Source organism: Acinonyx jubatus, chromosome C1 (genome assembly GCF_027475565.1).
Source record: "Acinonyx jubatus isolate Ajub_Pintada_27869175 chromosome C1, VMU_Ajub_asm_v1.0, whole genome shotgun sequence".
Lineage (NCBI taxonomy): Eukaryota > Metazoa > Chordata > Mammalia > Carnivora > Felidae > Acinonyx > Acinonyx jubatus.
Genome location: NC_069381.1, coordinates 71125585 through 71142316, shown reverse-complemented (window position 1 = coordinate 71142316; position 16732 = coordinate 71125585). Strand labels below are relative to the sequence as shown.

The following is a 16732-nucleotide window of genomic DNA, read 5'->3' as shown; positions in this document are numbered from 1 at the left end:
ATTTTGGTTCCAGAGTAACCTAGTGTTTAAATTTTAAACTGAGTGGATTCTAAAATGTCTGACCCAATTCTAATTAAATCTCATGTTCTAGTGCCAATGAAAGGTTGTACCCAGACTGAACCAGAATCATGTCCCATATCAAGCAGTGTCTTTGGAATATGTATAATAGTTGTATTTCTTTCCTTCTTATTATTGGTAATCCAGTTGTCATCATTGGTCATATGTTTGGCAGTAAGACAAAGTACCTGTCACTAAATTGGGTACATTTTTAAAAAAATAAATAAAATAGCAAGATTAACTTAATTTACTGAAATATTTTTTTTTTTTTTTGAAATTAACATATTGTACAGAGAGAAGAAAGGTAATATTTTAAAATTCAGATCCTTGGCTAGAAAATATCTTTAACCCCTTTTCTGTGCTTGGCTAGTTGAATTTTAAGTATTGTTAGCTACTCATAAATGTTTAATCTGTAGATACTGTCTTGAAACATATTAAAAATCAGTTTTGCTTCCTTCAATATGACATTTTTATTTCAGGTTGAAAGCCTACATTCGCTCTCAGACTGGGGTCCAAATTTTAATGAAGGTTGAATATATGCAGCAAAATTTAGTAAGGTAAAATTATTTCCCTCCCCGTTTCTTTAAATATTTTCAAATTCTAAAATGTAATTAAGTAGCTTGATTAGCTCAAGTAGCTAGTTATTATACCAGTATGACTTTCAAATTAAAATTTAAAAATAATCAGACTTACAGGATAAATTCAGTTGAAAATTACTTTGGTTAGGGGTGCCTGGGTGACTCATTCAGTTAAGCGTCCACCTTTGGCTCAGGTCATGATCTCATGGCTCATGGGTTCGAGCCCTGCGTTGAACTCTGTCCTGACAGCTCAGAGCGTGGAGCCTATTTCGGATTTTGTGTCTCCCTCTCTCCCTGCCCTTCCCCGACTCAGGCCCTCTCTCTCTCTTTCTCCCTCAAAAATAAACATTAAAAACAATTATTTTGGTTAAAATATTTTAAAATAGCATTATGTACAATTAAGAAATTCTTAAATCCCATTTTAACTTATTTCAAGAAGTATTCTCTACAACAGTTCTAGTGTTCAAGTTTTTGCCTTTGGGAATACAAACATTTATGGGATCAACTGAGCATTGCATGTATTGCAATGGAAAAAACACTGCAGAGAAATGTAAGGAGAGCTGGGTTCTAACAAACTGTATTATTTGAGGAAGTTTTTTTTGTTTTTGTTTTTTGGGTTTTTTGTTTTTTGGTTTTTGTTTTACTTTGGGTTTTTTTTTTTTTTTTTTTAGAGTTTATTTTGAGAGGAAAAAAAAGAGAATGAGAGCAAACAGGGGAGGGGCAGAGAGAAAATCCCAAGCGGTCTCCGCGCCATCAGCGTTCAGTCCTACGTGGAGCTGGATCTCATGAAACTGTGAGATCATGACCTGAGCCAAGAGTCGGTCAGCTGCTTAACTGACTGAGCTACCCAGGTGTGTCTTCCCTAGACTTGTTCATGTAGTATATTTACATGCAGTTCATGTTTTACTCCCTTCCTTCCCCCTAAAGATTTAAGGTCTCAGATGAGGAAAGGATGGAAAGTTTTGTGGGTTTTGCAGAGATAGCTATCTAGAGTTACAACATCCATGTTAATCAAAATCAGTATTTTTGAAATTGGTAATCAAACGCTTATGTAATTAGTCAGAAATACTGATGTAAAAGGTGCGTTCTTTCAGTTTTGCTTAGCAAAGTTTTAAAGTCAGTTTCATACAAATTCATGTTTAAACAAAACCATTTACATTGTTCCCTTGGAATTTACCTCCAGTCAATCATTAAATATTTTTTCCTTCTTTTATTGTCTCTTACCTCATTCAGATTCAGTCCCTTTCTTAACATTTACCATATTTTTCTTACTTAATTCATGTAAATGTTACTCCTATTTCATACCTTGGTGCATTCTTATTGAGTATACTATGGCTTCAGTCTCATAAGCCTGTTAAGAAAACACCTCTGAGGGTTTTTATGAAAAATGAAATCACTTTTTGGATAGTGGTCTCATCTCATCTTCTCTAGGCTGTGGAACTAATATATACTCTCCCAACTCTCCTGACAACCTGGTGACGTGTCCAACATTCTAACACTTCTGCAGCACTCTGAGCATTTGCCACCTCCTTGTCATAGACTGCCAGTGTGGGGATAACATGTAAATGGCTCCAGAAGGATTGTAGAAGGGAGACAGTAGTAGTGCTATCCATCAAAATGATTGCCTCATCATTTTTTTTGTTGTACTTATCTGACCTTGAATAATTATAAATAGTAGCCATTGGCTACTATTTTAATGGCTACATGAATGGAATTGTTTGTTTTCTTAGTTAATAAGCATGCATCAACTTGACTATGGTCACCTTATTTACCTAATCTGTTAGGCAAATAATTAAACTTCTTTACCAAAGCTAAGGAAAACAACCCAAATCATTTTGGTACAATTGCTAAGAACAAAAGGTTTGGGGTTCTCTTTTTCTTTTGTTTTAGTTTATTAATGGTTTTTGTTCTGTTTCTTTGTTGTTTTCCTCCATTACCTGAAAGAGAAGGTTTGCTATATTTCCTTTTAAGTCAAGGCAAACTGGGGAGTGGCCAGTGAAGAAATGTGCCAGCTCACTAAGCCAGTCAAACTTGACTCTTGGGCATAGTATCTTCTTCCTCCAAAATTCAAGGAAGCCAAGATTGTATGTGTTAAAAGGTAGAATACTGAGCATTTTAAAGTTTATAATACAGGGCAGACTGCTTGGGCCTCGATAGCATTCATTTTTAACTTGAAAATGTGTAACTCCAAATGCTTGAAGAGGCAAGGAGGATGGAGATCTCCAGATGGGGATCTCAGCATATCCCAGTAGACCAGGCTCTTCCAGGAGAGTGGCAGAAATGCCTATAGCATGACATGGTCCAGAGGGAAGCAGCTGGGGAAACCATTACGTGCAGTTGTATTAGAAAGAAATCAGGATGCACAAGAGAACCAGAGCACGGGGAAATGCCAGTCAGATTGCTAAGGTTTATTTTAACAAAGAGGGCAAACCTGAACCCAAAGAAACATCAAAGAAGTACGCTGAATTGAAGGTCAGATGACCTAATTCTAGACACTCAATTTCTTTGTGCTTCATTTTCAAGGTCCTTTATTTTCTCTTATTTTATACCTTCTTTAGGAACCCAGGGAGGACCAAAGTTGGGCCTTGGGTTAACCTTAGTCCCCAAAGGGACTATCATTCCTTTGATAGCTTAATAAAGTAAAAGTTGAGTGTTAACTTCAAGGAATACCTAGAATTAGCTATTTTGATATTAAACCTGAGCTAATCTGAATAACATGATAAGTATTTTTACTTTATCTTATCTATATAGAAAACTTACCATTCAGATTTCCCCACTTGAGTTGTTTATTTGAACTCAGTGATCTATAAAAGCATCAAAGGATGGGAAGGTTATGGATTTAAAAATTGCCACTTTAGGGGTGCCTAGGTGCCTCAGTTGGTTAGGCGTCTGACTTCAGCTCTGGTCATGATCTCACAGTTCGTGAGTTCAAGCCCCACGTCAGGCTCTGTGCTGACAGCCTGGAGCCTACTTTGGATTCTGTGTCTCCCTTTCTCTCTGCCCCTCCCCCACTCATGCTCTTTCTGTCTCAAAAATAAACATTTTTTAAAAATTTATAAAAAATAAAATAAAAATTGCTACTTTATTTCACTTTGAAAAGTGATGGCATTATTTTATGGCAATCATAATCTCAAACTCCAGTGAAGGAGTTTTTATCCTAAGTTGGGATAAGGTACACCATGTATTTCTGATTAAGTCCGCTTCATGATATAGTTATCCTAATTTCTATAAAACTTCCCAGTTTTCAAGTATTTTCTAATCATGAGTAATGAAATTAGATGCTATGAGGATACATTTAGAAATAGATTTTCATTTGATTTTTTAAAAATTTACTTATTTATTTTGAGAGGGACAAAGACAGTGCAAGTGAGGGAGGGGCAGAGAGAGAGAGGGAGAGAGAATCCAAAGTAGGCTCCACACTGAATGCAAAGCCTGACATGGGGCTCGAACTCACAAAACTGAGATCATGACCTGAGCTAAAACCAAGAGTTGGATGCTTAACCAACTGAGCCACCCAGGCACCCCTCATTTGATTTTTTTTATATTAAATATAATGTATTGTCAAATTGGTTTCCATACAACACCCAGTGTTCATCCCAACAGGCGCCCTCCTCAGTGCCCATCACCCACTTTCCCCTCTCCCCCACTCCCCGTCAACCCTCAGTTTGTCTCAGTATTTAAGAGTCTGTTATGGTTTGCCTCCCTCCCTCTCTGTAACTTTTTTTTTCCCCTTCCCCTCCCCCACGATCTTCTGTTAAGTTTCTCAGGATCCACCTGTGAGTGAAAACATATGGTTTCTGTCTTTCTCTGCCTGACTTATTTCACTTAGCATAATACCCTCCAGTTCTATCCACGTTGCTGCAAATGGCCAGATTTCCTTCTTTCTCATTGCCAAGTAGTATTCCATTGTATGTATAAACCACATCTTTATCCGTTCGTCAGTTGATAGACATTTAGTCATTTGATATTTTTAACTAAAGATATTTAGGGGTGCTTGGGTGGCTCAGTCGGTTGAGCATCCAACTCTTAATTTGGCTCAGGTTGTGATCTCAGGGTCATGGAATCAAGCCCCACATCAGGCTCAGCACTGAGCGTGAAGCCTGCTTCTCTCTTAGGGTGCCTGGGTGGCTCAGTTGGTTAAGCGTCTGACTCTTGATATTGGCTCAGGTCCTGATCTCATGGTCGTGAGATTGAGCCCTGCATTGGGCTCTGCACATGGAGCCTGCTTGGGATTCTCTCTCTCCCTCTCTTTCTGCCCCTTCCCTGCTCATGCTCTCTCTCCCTCTCTTTCTGCCCCTTCCCTGCTCATGCTCTCTCTCTCTCTCTCTTTCTCAAAATAAACATTAACAAAAAGATTTCTCTTTCCCTCTGCCCTTCTCCCCTGCTCCCTCACTCTGTCTCAAATTAAAAAAAAAAAAAAATGTAACCACAGTATTTTTCAGATAATGCAGTCATTGATAGGCTGTACACTTAGATGTATAATTATACTTCTATCATTAAAGGAAAGTACATTCAGAGAACATCTAAGTAAGATTATTATAGGTTTTTAAATGTTAAACTTCTGATATAAGATAAGCATGCTAAAATAGGATTTTATTATTTCCTAAAAAGTACTTACAAGGCAGAAGCATGTAGTTTCCTTGTGGCTGTTGATTTTAAATGTATCCTACGATTTACAGCATTCCAGTGACTCCAGAGTAAAGTCTTTTTAACCAAATACTTGATGTTGCCAGTTTCCACTGGTTGTGTTTTACATTCTTGGAGGGTTTATAACAGTTGTCTCATGATATATATACCTGATGAGCTAGAGCAGTCTTAAACGTTTCCCAGTTTTTAGCATTGCCATACATGACTTTTATTTTTAGATTTAGGGGATTATAGAATGCAAGTCTAACCCTAAGGAATTTGCTGCTGATGTATTTGAGAGTTTTCTTTCCAGAATACACAAGGTTTGGATTTGTGTTTTCTTATAAAAGCTAATGTGGCTTCTTAAGTAAATTCATGTATTCATTCTCTTGCAAACACTTTGTGATACTCACTGTGGTCCAGGTATCATTCTAGACATTGGGGTGATGGCAGTAAGGAGAACCATTCCTGTCCCCGGGAGCTTACATTCCCAGTGGAAGAGAATTCATGTAAGGTGCTTGTGTTATTAGCAAGGCCTCTTTTTCTCCTCTTAACCAGCCCAGAAAGTAAATGAGTGGTTTTGAAATAGAAAAGCCTATGTTGGTAATGCCAGGTACTTTCAGGGGCAGCCATTGTATTGCTGCTCACTTATGCTATTATGGACTGAAGAATTTTGAAGACTCCGAAGTGTGATACTGTTCATTCAGTTGCAATTTTCCAAATCTATTTTTTGTATTTTACTTATTAATCGAACCATTTTTCCATAAAGAAGTTCAGCTACACTTTCTTTATGTTTACTTTGTGCTTTGATGTTTATATAAGGTTCTAGTTTTGATAAAGGTGTGGTTTAAGCTGTTATGGGATAATTCTTTCCAAATTTACTCAGAAACCATTAATTAAGCACATTTAATCTTCTAGGCATAGAAATAAAACTTGAGGTTGATACAAGAATGAATTGGGTACAGTTCTACAGTAGTGGGGGAACACAAACACGAAGCAAAGGTGACTAACTGAGGTTCCTGGCATGGATCTGTTTCTGGAGGGATGGAAGTATAGGGCCTGGAGAGGCTTAGGGCACATTGAGTTTTAAGTAGAAGTGGCATTGTTTTTTGGAACATTATTTGCAAAAAGAATGGTCGTTTTATACTGTTCATTTGTTCTTAGTATCTATTCATAGTAAGAGTATACATATTCCAGTAAGAAATAGTAATACTATCCTTTCAGAATACATAATCTGTGGAGAAGTAGACCTGATTTTACTTTAAGACGTTCCAGACTAGACTGTAAACCAAAAGTCTCACCACTGCAAACACTTAAGTTTATTAGAACACTGCTTCTCAAACCTAGCCCAAATTAAGAGATGTTCCAAAATAACGTTTTTGTTTTTATCCAAAAACCTACATCAAAGTAGATATTCTGTAAAGTCGAAATAATGTTATAAATTTGGTACAAACCTTAGAAAGTTCCTAAGCCACTTTTCCCACCTGAAAGTGGGGATCAAGGCAGAAATGATATTGCATTGTTGTGAAGATTACTTTGAGATGTTAGCTGCTTAGCACAGCACCTGGCACATAGCCAATCATTCTCAGTAAATACATATTATTCAGGTATTAGGAGTTGCAGCATTCAGGTCAACATCTTTTAGAATTGACTCAATATAAGAGTTTTTATTATTGTTTTAATCCTAGAGATTACTTCCTTAGAAAAAGGAGGAAATCTGTTTAAAACAAAAAGTTCTATGTAGCTAGCAGTTGACTATATGTTATACAGTACTTTTATTTTTAAAATAATGGCTTGTTTCAGCCATTTGGTATTTCTTAAACTTGTGGGAAGTAGCCTAAGTTCAATATTAGCTATACTCCCAACAGGCCACTCACCATTAGCCACATGGGGGCAGATACCTAATCATGCTAGTTTATATTTCTTTAACATAAATTGGATATTGAAAGAATATGAGGTTTGAGGAACTTGTATACTTATGGTGTTATCAACTGTTATTTCTGTACAGTCACTCCCACATCTAGATACATTTTCAACCTTTCTCCCAAACTCCAAATCCTGGTTTATATCTGTCTTCACCTACATATCTCATTACATCTTAAACTGTTTAGACCTCATCACACCACATCTGTTTTTTCTGTGTGTGTGTGTGTGTGTGTGTGTGTGTGTGTGTGTGTGTGTGTGAAATATATATTAAATGGGTTATGTTCCTGGCATCTGGTAAGCAGTCAGCAAATGTTGATACTTACTCTGTGTTACTGGCACTGTCACTCTTGCAGTATATGAGACATAAGACCTTAGAGCCATCTTTTACTTTTTCCTTGCCACCCTGTTTTACATGGTTGCCTCTATAACGAGTCTTCTCTATGTTCTCTCTTCTCCATTTTTCTGGGTTGACTGTATCCGTATCTGCAGCGGAGCCTATCCTTTCCCACCAACTAGATGTGATTTCCTTATCCTTTAAGCCTCAAAAAATATGTTGTGCTTCTCATAGTTTCCTGCAATCATGGTTTTTTTTTTTCCCAATACAGTTTATCCTATTCAATGATACATTCTTTTGAAGACAGTGACTATATCAGGCATCTTCCTGTTCACATTTCCTGCAGTGCTGAGTCAGTGACTTTCCTATAGTATGAATTCAGTGTAAATTTTCTTAATAAGTAGTGTGTTAATTCACTTAAATATATGTGTGCTTCTATTTGCTAGATGTTGCTACCATTTTAATACCCAAAAGGAGGACTGAGACAACTTTTTCTGAAATGGCCAAAGAGTAAATGTTTTTGGCATGGTGGGCCATACTGTCATAATTGTCAACTCTGCTATTATAGCCCATAAACAGCTATAGATAATACATAAATCAATGGTATGGCTTGTGTTCCAGTAAGACTTTGTGCACAAAAAACAGACAGTGGGCTGGATTTGACCTGCTGACCATAGTTTTCCAATCTCTGCTCTAAAGGATTTTTATTGGTCATTTGTGACAATATCATTTAGTTAGCTGAGGGCTTCAATTCTCAATATGTAAAATGAGAGCAACAGAAAAAGAGATTATAATAACTCCCAGTGTAATTTAAAGTTCCTTCTGAGAAAGCAGTACCTGCTCAGAAGACAGGCTTTTTGATAAATGAACTTGACCTAAAGTATCCTCGAGTCCCTTCCATGTGCCGGCACAGTATGATACACAGGCCTCTAAAAGACTAGCCCTCAAGGAGCTCACAGTCTAGGAGAGAAAGTAGATATGTGGTAAATGCTACAGTAGATATGCATTTAGTTCTATAGTAAATGTACCAGGCATAACAGGTACCTGGAAAGGCCTGGACATTTTACATAGACACTCCAGACTTGTCCTATTTTTATGGAAGCACACCCCAATTGCCATCACTCTGCTTCCAAAGATTGGCACATGAAGTCGAGACTTTAGATTTTAAACCCAAGCCAAACTAAAGTATTATTTAAGTTTTGACTTAATGAACATCACAGAAGATTGTTACTCTTCTTGGGGATACTACCCTATTGTACATGCACAGCTTCTGTTGTTTCATAGTGTACTGGTTGTATTTAATAATTTTTGGAACACCTTTTTCTTTCTTTCTTCCTTTTTTTTTTTTTGAAAAGCAACCAGCAAAAGTATGAGTTCTTTTTCTTGGATGATTTTATTTCCAGGCTGAGAGGATGTTTTTTAAATAAAAACTAAGATTACTTTCTTTGGATCTGTAACATGAAATGTTTTAAAAATCATTTACAGTGAAGTTAAAGAGGTAGGATTCTTTTTTGTGTGTCACTTTAGAGAAATTGGTTTTGCCTGTGTGAAGGCCTCAAATGAGATCCACCTGACCTCTTTTACTAACACGCAATTCCCAGAAAGCAAAGACCTTTTCTACCTGAGAGCAGACCTGATGTCCAGTTCATGTAACTCACTCAGATTCTGACTTCTTAGATTCTCAACTCTGTCTGCAGGATACCACCTCTCAGCCTTAGTTGATTCTAAGAGCCTGGTCTCTTGCCCAAATCTCCTCAGAGCCCTGCCACATCCCTCCTTGCTTTCCACCTGGCCCATATCCCTATTAGCCAGTGTCCCTTCTTACCATAAACATTTCCCCAGCTGAGCATTTAACCTGTATTTCTTCTTTTCTCAGAACAGTGCTTCTCACATTTCAGTGTTCATCATAATCATTTGAGACAGTTGTTGGAAATATGAATTTCCAGCCTACCCTCATAGCCTCTGGAGCCTCTGGTTTAGTCAGTCTCACATAGGACCCAGAAACCGGCATTTTTTTTTTTTTTTTTTTTTTTTTACATCCTCTGCCTCTTAAGTTATGCCTGTGATCATACTTCGAGAAACACTGGCAAGGGTGTAAACTCCTTGAGGACGTTTTGGTTCCCATACAGTATCTAGCATATTTTCTGTATAATAAGCATTTGGTAAGTGTTTATTCAGTTGGATTATTGAAGCTGTATGAAGAAATAAGTAATTTGATTTTAAGTTGGATTTATTGAAATCAGATTCTGACATCTTTAAACATATTAATCTTTATCCTTTGCTTAATTGAACCAGAAGTAGAAAATTAAATTATCTTATTTCAGGCTTACAGAAAATAATTGGGAAATGTACTTTGAAGATACTCTACATAAGAAATTTATAGTATGTGGTTAAAAGCTGGGATTTTTAAAAATGTCCTGCTGTTAGAAAACTGAAGATCTTGGAAGTTAACATTATTTTGAGAATAATGGCACAGAATTAAATACATTATCAGAGAACATTAAAGGGATTCCAGCATGTCTGAGAACAGCATCAGCTGCTTTCAGATGTCCTGTGAAAATTGCAGGCTCCGTTGCTGCCTTTTAGTTAGATCCCTTGAAAGTAACTGTGATGTTAGTAAATAACAGCAGCGGGCTCTCTAGATGAGATCACTTAAATTTTTTCCTTTTCCTTTTCAAATGCAATTCTATTAATGAGTACTGCAGAGACAAGTGGGGTAAATTACTTAATCTAAGAATCAGTAGTAAACAAATTTGCATGTAGTAGAAGACGCCGTCATCCATGCTTGCCCATCACATTAAGAGATGCATTTCCAGTAAAATTTTACTTCAATTGTTGTATGTTTGTGTTTTGACCAATTTTATACTAATTGTCAAAAATTACTCCATCCAGAAGAAATTGTAACATTTAAAGCATTAAAGTCACAGGTAATAAAATTAAATTTTTAGCTTACATACACATTTTTGATACAGAAAAGTATGAATGGGTAATCAATAAAAGATTTTTAAACACAAATGTATTATTCAGGATAAAATTCTTTGGAGAACTGGAGTGGAAATACAAGTTCAAGGAGAAGAAACCATATAAGATCTGACTGTTGAGGAAGAACTTGTTCATATTATCTTTTAAATGGATGATACTGATATCACATTGCTATGATATTTCGATTCGAGTGAATTTACTTAGGAGTGATGTAACATTTTCATTTTAAATCATCAGTTTTTCCACCACACGATAAATTCTGTTCTTTTATTTAAACTTGTGAATAAAGATTTTAAATGAAATTTTAGATGTCTATTTAAAAATATAAAAAAGTATCCTTGTTTTCCAAAACTATTTTAGTTCATAATATAAGCAAAAAAGTGTGAAGATCCTGAATAAGTTTTCCCAAACACAAAAAAATGTTTGCTGCAAGGGTGAGTTAAAATCAAGGTTAAATCTAGAGGCAAAAAGACATCTTTAGGAAGCATAGTATTACTAACAACCTCTTAATGAGTGCCTCCTACTGTTTTTTAGTGCTTTGGTAAGCATTTTGTATACATTATACGTATACATTATGTTATTCATGCATTATAGATTTTACACATATTATAATTTTACAGAGAGTGCTGCCTGCAGCTTTGTAACCACCAAATGGTGATACCTAAATCCAAACCTAGGCCTGCTTATCTCCAGTGCATTGGTATGTTCTCTGCAATATAGCACATGCCATAAATGGACATAATCCATGTTCTCAGATTATGTAAAACCACCCCAGTTCTTTGTTACACCTTTCTGGGATTGTTGATTATTTTTCATAGAGTCATGATCAAGATGAGTATGTGCTCAAAATGGTATTAACCTTTGGTCACAGTTTGGATATAGACTCGAGAACAAAGGAAGCAAGAGATCATTTGAAGACTAGAAAGTGTTAGAATCAACCTGAAGAATGTCCATACATAATAAAGGAAATACATAGAGCACTAAATATTTTTATCAGAGAAGATATGTCCCGTGGGCTTTGTGTGGCATCCTGCTTGAAGCAGTTTTATGGTAAGAACTGTAGTTAGCTGTAGGAAAGCTGATGCTTACCTAGTTGCCACAGCTGGGTTAGTGTTTACAGGACAGATGCAAGCACAGCTATCCAAGTTTCAGTAGCTCTGACCCTGAGAATTTTAATTTGAGAGGTTGTACTGAAGAGTAGATCCAAAGTGATATGATGGTCAGTTCTTAGCAGATTGTAAGTCTGCAGTTTCCATAGTGATGATCTCATTTCAAATATATACTGTATTGATTGTTGAAGAATTATGGGAATTATGTGAAACATAAAATGAGAATTTTCTCTAAAAGCTTTGGAAGTATATTTTAATTCTCAGTGTTAATCTAAATTTATACATTCTAGTTATATGGTAATTGGTAACCAACTTTATATACTCTTCGGAGGGAATAACTTGATTAGTTGAAATTTCTAGGTGATTTCAGATATTTCATATTAGCCAAAGAGCTTCAGCCTCCCCTCTAACCAAACCTCTCCCTCCTTTTTTAAAATTTTTAAAAATTTATTTTATTTTGAGAGAGAGAGAGTGAAAGCGAGCCAGGGAGAGGGGCAGCGGGAGAGAGGAATCTTAAGCAAGCTATAAGTTCCGTGCAGAGCCCAATGCAGGGCTTGATCCCATGACCCTGGGATCATGACCTGAGCCAAAATCAAGAGTTGGACGCTCAACTGACTGAGCCACCCAGGTGCCTAATTTTTTTTGTAAGTACCAAAACTATGAATTCTATATATATTCCCATATCTGTTCTCCACTCAGTCCTGTGGACACCCAGCTTATTCCTGACTCTACCTTGTACATTACTTTCTTCCTGGGAAGCCTTCATCCTTCACCTCGAGTGAATACCTAATAGTTCACCACTATTTTCCCAGTGCCTTGAACAGTATCTGGTATATGGCAGACCCTCAGTAAATAGGTATTGAGTGACAAATAAATGAACAAGCAAACAGTAGAGTGAAGGAACTCAAGATCTGCTTTATGCATTTCCGTATGTGACCCTCTGCAAGATACTTAATTTCTCAGGGCTTCATTGCCCTTAGCTGAAAGACCAAAGGAAAAAAAAACAAAAAAAAAACCGGAGTCAGTTCTTGCCAACTCTAAAGTAATATAATTCTGTGGTATAGTTAATTCATGAACTATTTAACCTTTAACAAAAGTTTCTCTGAAGAAGCTGGTCACCATATTTTGCAAAGTGTTACTTCCTAATAAAAATTGAAGATTAAGAGTCTGTACTACTCATACTCTTACATTCAACTTAGTACCAGATGAAATATGTCTTGTTAACAAGAGTAAGGCTAATTAAAATTCCCTGTGTTAATTAGGAAAAAAATCCCTGAAGGAGGAGGGATTTTAAGAACCAGATAAAAATGGGTAGCTAGGGTTAGCAAATGAAGTGCCTAGATATCAAAGGCACTGTGCAGCCTGTAAGAGCATCTTCAGGTGGATAAGGAACAAAGAATGTTTTTTTGAGTGTCTGCTTAGCTTTAGATTTCTATCATGACACTTGTCCCAATGAAATGTGATAATTGTTTCTTTGGTGCCCTCAACAAACTGGGTTTTATTTCTATGACCTTTTGTTATCTAGCAGACTACCTGTATGTGGTAAACAATAAATATTTGAGGAATTAATTGATGAATAAGTGCTTACAGCGTTTCCACATGTATTACTAATTGTAATAGTATGTATCCTATCTACAAGATAGTAAGCTTAATAAGCTCTGAGAAATTGACCTACATAAAGAAACCAGTTTATACTTACAAAGCCTGAATTTGGACTTGGGTCTGTTTGTCTCTACAAGTTCATACTTCTCCTACTAACTAGTCTTGTCATAGATCATGAACATAATTCCTAAATGTGTCATATCCCTGCTAGAGGTGCTATATAAAATCTTTGTGGAGTATAAAAAGTTATTACTGATACTAGTTTGGGCAAGTTCCACTTTAGAAACATTTTCAGCTGTTAAATTCACTTATTTAATCTTTACAAGCTAGATAACTTTTCCATCATACTGATGAAGAAAGCTGAGCATCCTTAAGGAGTCACAGATCTTAAGGACCTTAAGAGCCTTAAGGATCTTAGGATTGGAGCCCAAGCCTCTGGATTTAAAAGTAATTGAGCTTCCAGTAAGGATCAGAAAAGACTGAACAAATGGCATCTAGAACAAGTAAGAGCCTTGTAAGACCCTCCTTAAGTTTTAAAATGTGTAATTGGTCACTTTATTTTACCGCATCCCATAGCTGTCATACCATGGATAGACTAGAATCATTTACCACTGCAGTTCTGAACTATTGAGCTTTCTGAATGAGGAGGCATATGTCTACACTTGCAGAATTATAAAGCTGGAGTCATCTTGGTGGTCACCTCATCCGGTGACTTTATTTTTTAGTGGAAAAAGGTCTGTCACTTAGGCACTACTAGGAGATTGTTAAATTTGGAGAGTATTCATGCTTAGTTTCAGTATTTTGTAGGAGGAGAAAGGGAGATGATGTAAGGTGTGTCAGTGATCAGATGGGAAATAAAATGGTTTAGAACTTTTTTTTTAAATTCTGTCTCCTTTTGAGTTATGAGAAATTGTTTTTTAATCCTAATTTGTAGATAAAGTGGAGGAAGAAGTTTGAGAACTTGACCAGTTTCTTTGAAAGTTAGTAACAGAGCCAGGATTAAAAGCATACCCTTGAATATCAAGACAACTTTTATTTATATAATGTCAATCACTGTAACACCTGTTTAGCCTACTGAGCCATGCTGGCCTTATAGTGCCCCTGTGAAGCTGCCTGTATAGGGTCAGCTACCAGGCCTGTGAGGGTAAGCAAGTGAAATAACAAGAGGAAATGTCTCAGAGAGTCCCTAAGGGTAAGAAAAAAAAAAGACAAATGTTGGTGTCTTAATCCTTCCAAACCTAAGTAGTTTGTCTTATGGTAGCAGAGCCGTTCTACTAATGGGAACTCCAGAGTTTGAGAAGATTTCAAAATGATAAAGCTGTCCCTTAGGATTCAATAGCTTAATGGCTTGCAAAAGAGCTAAAGACTGAATGTTATAGGCAGTGCCAAGCTGGACTCTACACCTTGCCTAAAGATAATAGAAATAGAAACATTCAAAGTACTTTTAGCCTCCTGGAAGTAAATGCGATCTAAAACAATGGTTTGAAAGTTGTAAGGCTATGTTTAAAATGTAAAATGCATTAGAAGGGAAATAGGCGTTTCTGTGCTTACAGAATAAGTGCCATTCTTTGTTACTCAGAAAAACTGTTCTGAACTTTAGTTTCCATCAGAATGTGTTTTATTTTAGGTAAATATAAATATAAAGTTTTGTTTATGGCTTAAGTGAGCTAACAGTTTTCAAGTGTGGAAACTGGGGGTCAAAGAAGTAAAGTAACTTGTCCAGAATCACAGAGCAGTAAGTGATGGTGCCAGGACTGGAATTCAAGTGTTAGACCCAAACCCAAACAGCCACTAAAAGTTGCTGTTTCGTTTCATGCAGATCACAAAATGTTACCCCATATGTGTTTGGTAGCTTTTCTTTATAAACAGTTCACATAATTTACTTTTTAATCACGGGCAAATAGTAGACTAAGACTAACCACCAGTAGTAGAAAAATCACAGAAGTTCAGAATTTCAGCTAAAATGATTATCTAGTCAAGTCCAACCTCTTTAGCAGACTGGAAAGCTGAGGCCTCAAAGCTTACTGACACTCAATAGCAATATTGCTGTGATTAGAAGTTTGCGACATTTTAGGGTAAACACTAAGGAGAATTCAGTGATTCTAATCAGAACCATCAACATACCAGATTTTCACTGTATTTGAATAAAATATTTTAAAAATAATTTATTATAAGTTCTTAGAAATCTTTGTGCATGCTAAGTGCTTTGTAAAAGAAAGTAAAGTGCCTATTCCACACATAAAAGAGGGACCAAAATTTTTTTTAAGTAAACAAGTAATCATTGTAGTTTTAAGATTGAAGTAGTGTATAACTTATTACATGGTGATTTTTAAGTATCGCTAGGTGTTCCTGTGCTGGGAATGTATTTTATACTGTGTCAGCAAGATTATTAGGCTGTAGCTACCATGTGGCTTTTGAAGAATTTTTTTTTTTTTTTAATCTTTGGAAATCTAGAAAAACCTAATGGGATTACACAGATTACCTAAAACGTTAAGTATACAATGAAAATTATTTCTCAAAAACTGAAATAAGTAGAAAACATTCCCATATTTGTGAAATGTCTCTTAATAGAAGTCTTAGGATTCAGTTTAAAATACACAGAAGATAAGTCACTGCAAGCGTTTGTAGGCTACTGCTTGAAAGTTTCCTATTTGAACATTCAAGTCATATTTTCTCCTTAGAAAATTTTGGTTATATCCGTTTTATATTTTACTTTAAAAGTTAATCTTACACTTTGATATCTAATTCAATATCATTTTTCTCTTATATATAATTACTGCTAACTTTTAAAAGAACACTGCTTATTTCAAAGGGAAATAATGTTTAAAAGATGTGAAGCATTTAATCCTTGAATGCTGGAACCACTTTTAAAGTATCATAAGCACATCTGTGTTACATTACACAAGGAAAAGAATGTGTGCATTCCGTGGCCTATGGGCACTAGGGTGGCTGGTTTAGGAAAACTGAGTAAGTTGGGTTTTTTTTTTTTTCAACATAAAAAATTTTCTGTAATTCTAAAACAAAGAATTGAATTCCAGGGGTGGGGCATGTGGTCATGCAAACATAAGTAATGTTTTGGTTTTACAGTTGTTCTGTCACTTGTCACCTTCTGAAAAAGAAATCAGAGCATTTTGATAATAAGCCCTTCCATTTTCCCTTATTTGAAAGCTATTCCATGGGACAGACTTGGAGAGGAATCATGCACTGTGTGTCTCTCTTAGTCAGCTGCGAGTTACGGTGCAAATAATTTATTACTAACTAGGAAATACCAAAGTTTGTGAATGATTTACTCTTCACAGATTCAAATGTATTCCAGGGATCACTTCATTCTTGATCACTTGTACTCCATCCAATGTGTTTTCTTGAGTGGGACAGAAAAGGATGGACTTACAGCTGTCAGGCTGGGTATTGCCTAGGATGTGTGTTTTGCATGTGAATATCATCTGGCATTGGTGGAGATGAAAGAAAAAAGGTTGGAGAACTTCTGCGCTACACTGGTGAACATGTTCTCAACTTTT

The 16732-nt window shown here is 36.1% G+C and overlaps 1 protein-coding gene across 4 annotated transcripts in view; it reads left to right on the top strand.

Moving 5' to 3' along the window:
• The window catches only part of ZNHIT6 (zinc finger HIT-type containing 6), a 105760-nt gene that overhangs the window by 35863 nt on the left and 53165 nt on the right, over positions 1-16732 (top strand). For 3 of the 4 annotated variants that reach the window (XM_027058705.2, XM_053214367.1, XM_015070390.3), the window contains exon 8: positions 537-614. In XM_027058705.2, the coding sequence (XP_026914506.1) occupies positions 537-614 (78 nt within the window). Of the gene's footprint in view, positions 1-536; positions 615-13544; positions 13718-16732 lie in introns of all 4 variants that reach the window. The other variant, XR_008295018.1, reaches the window with a different exon arrangement.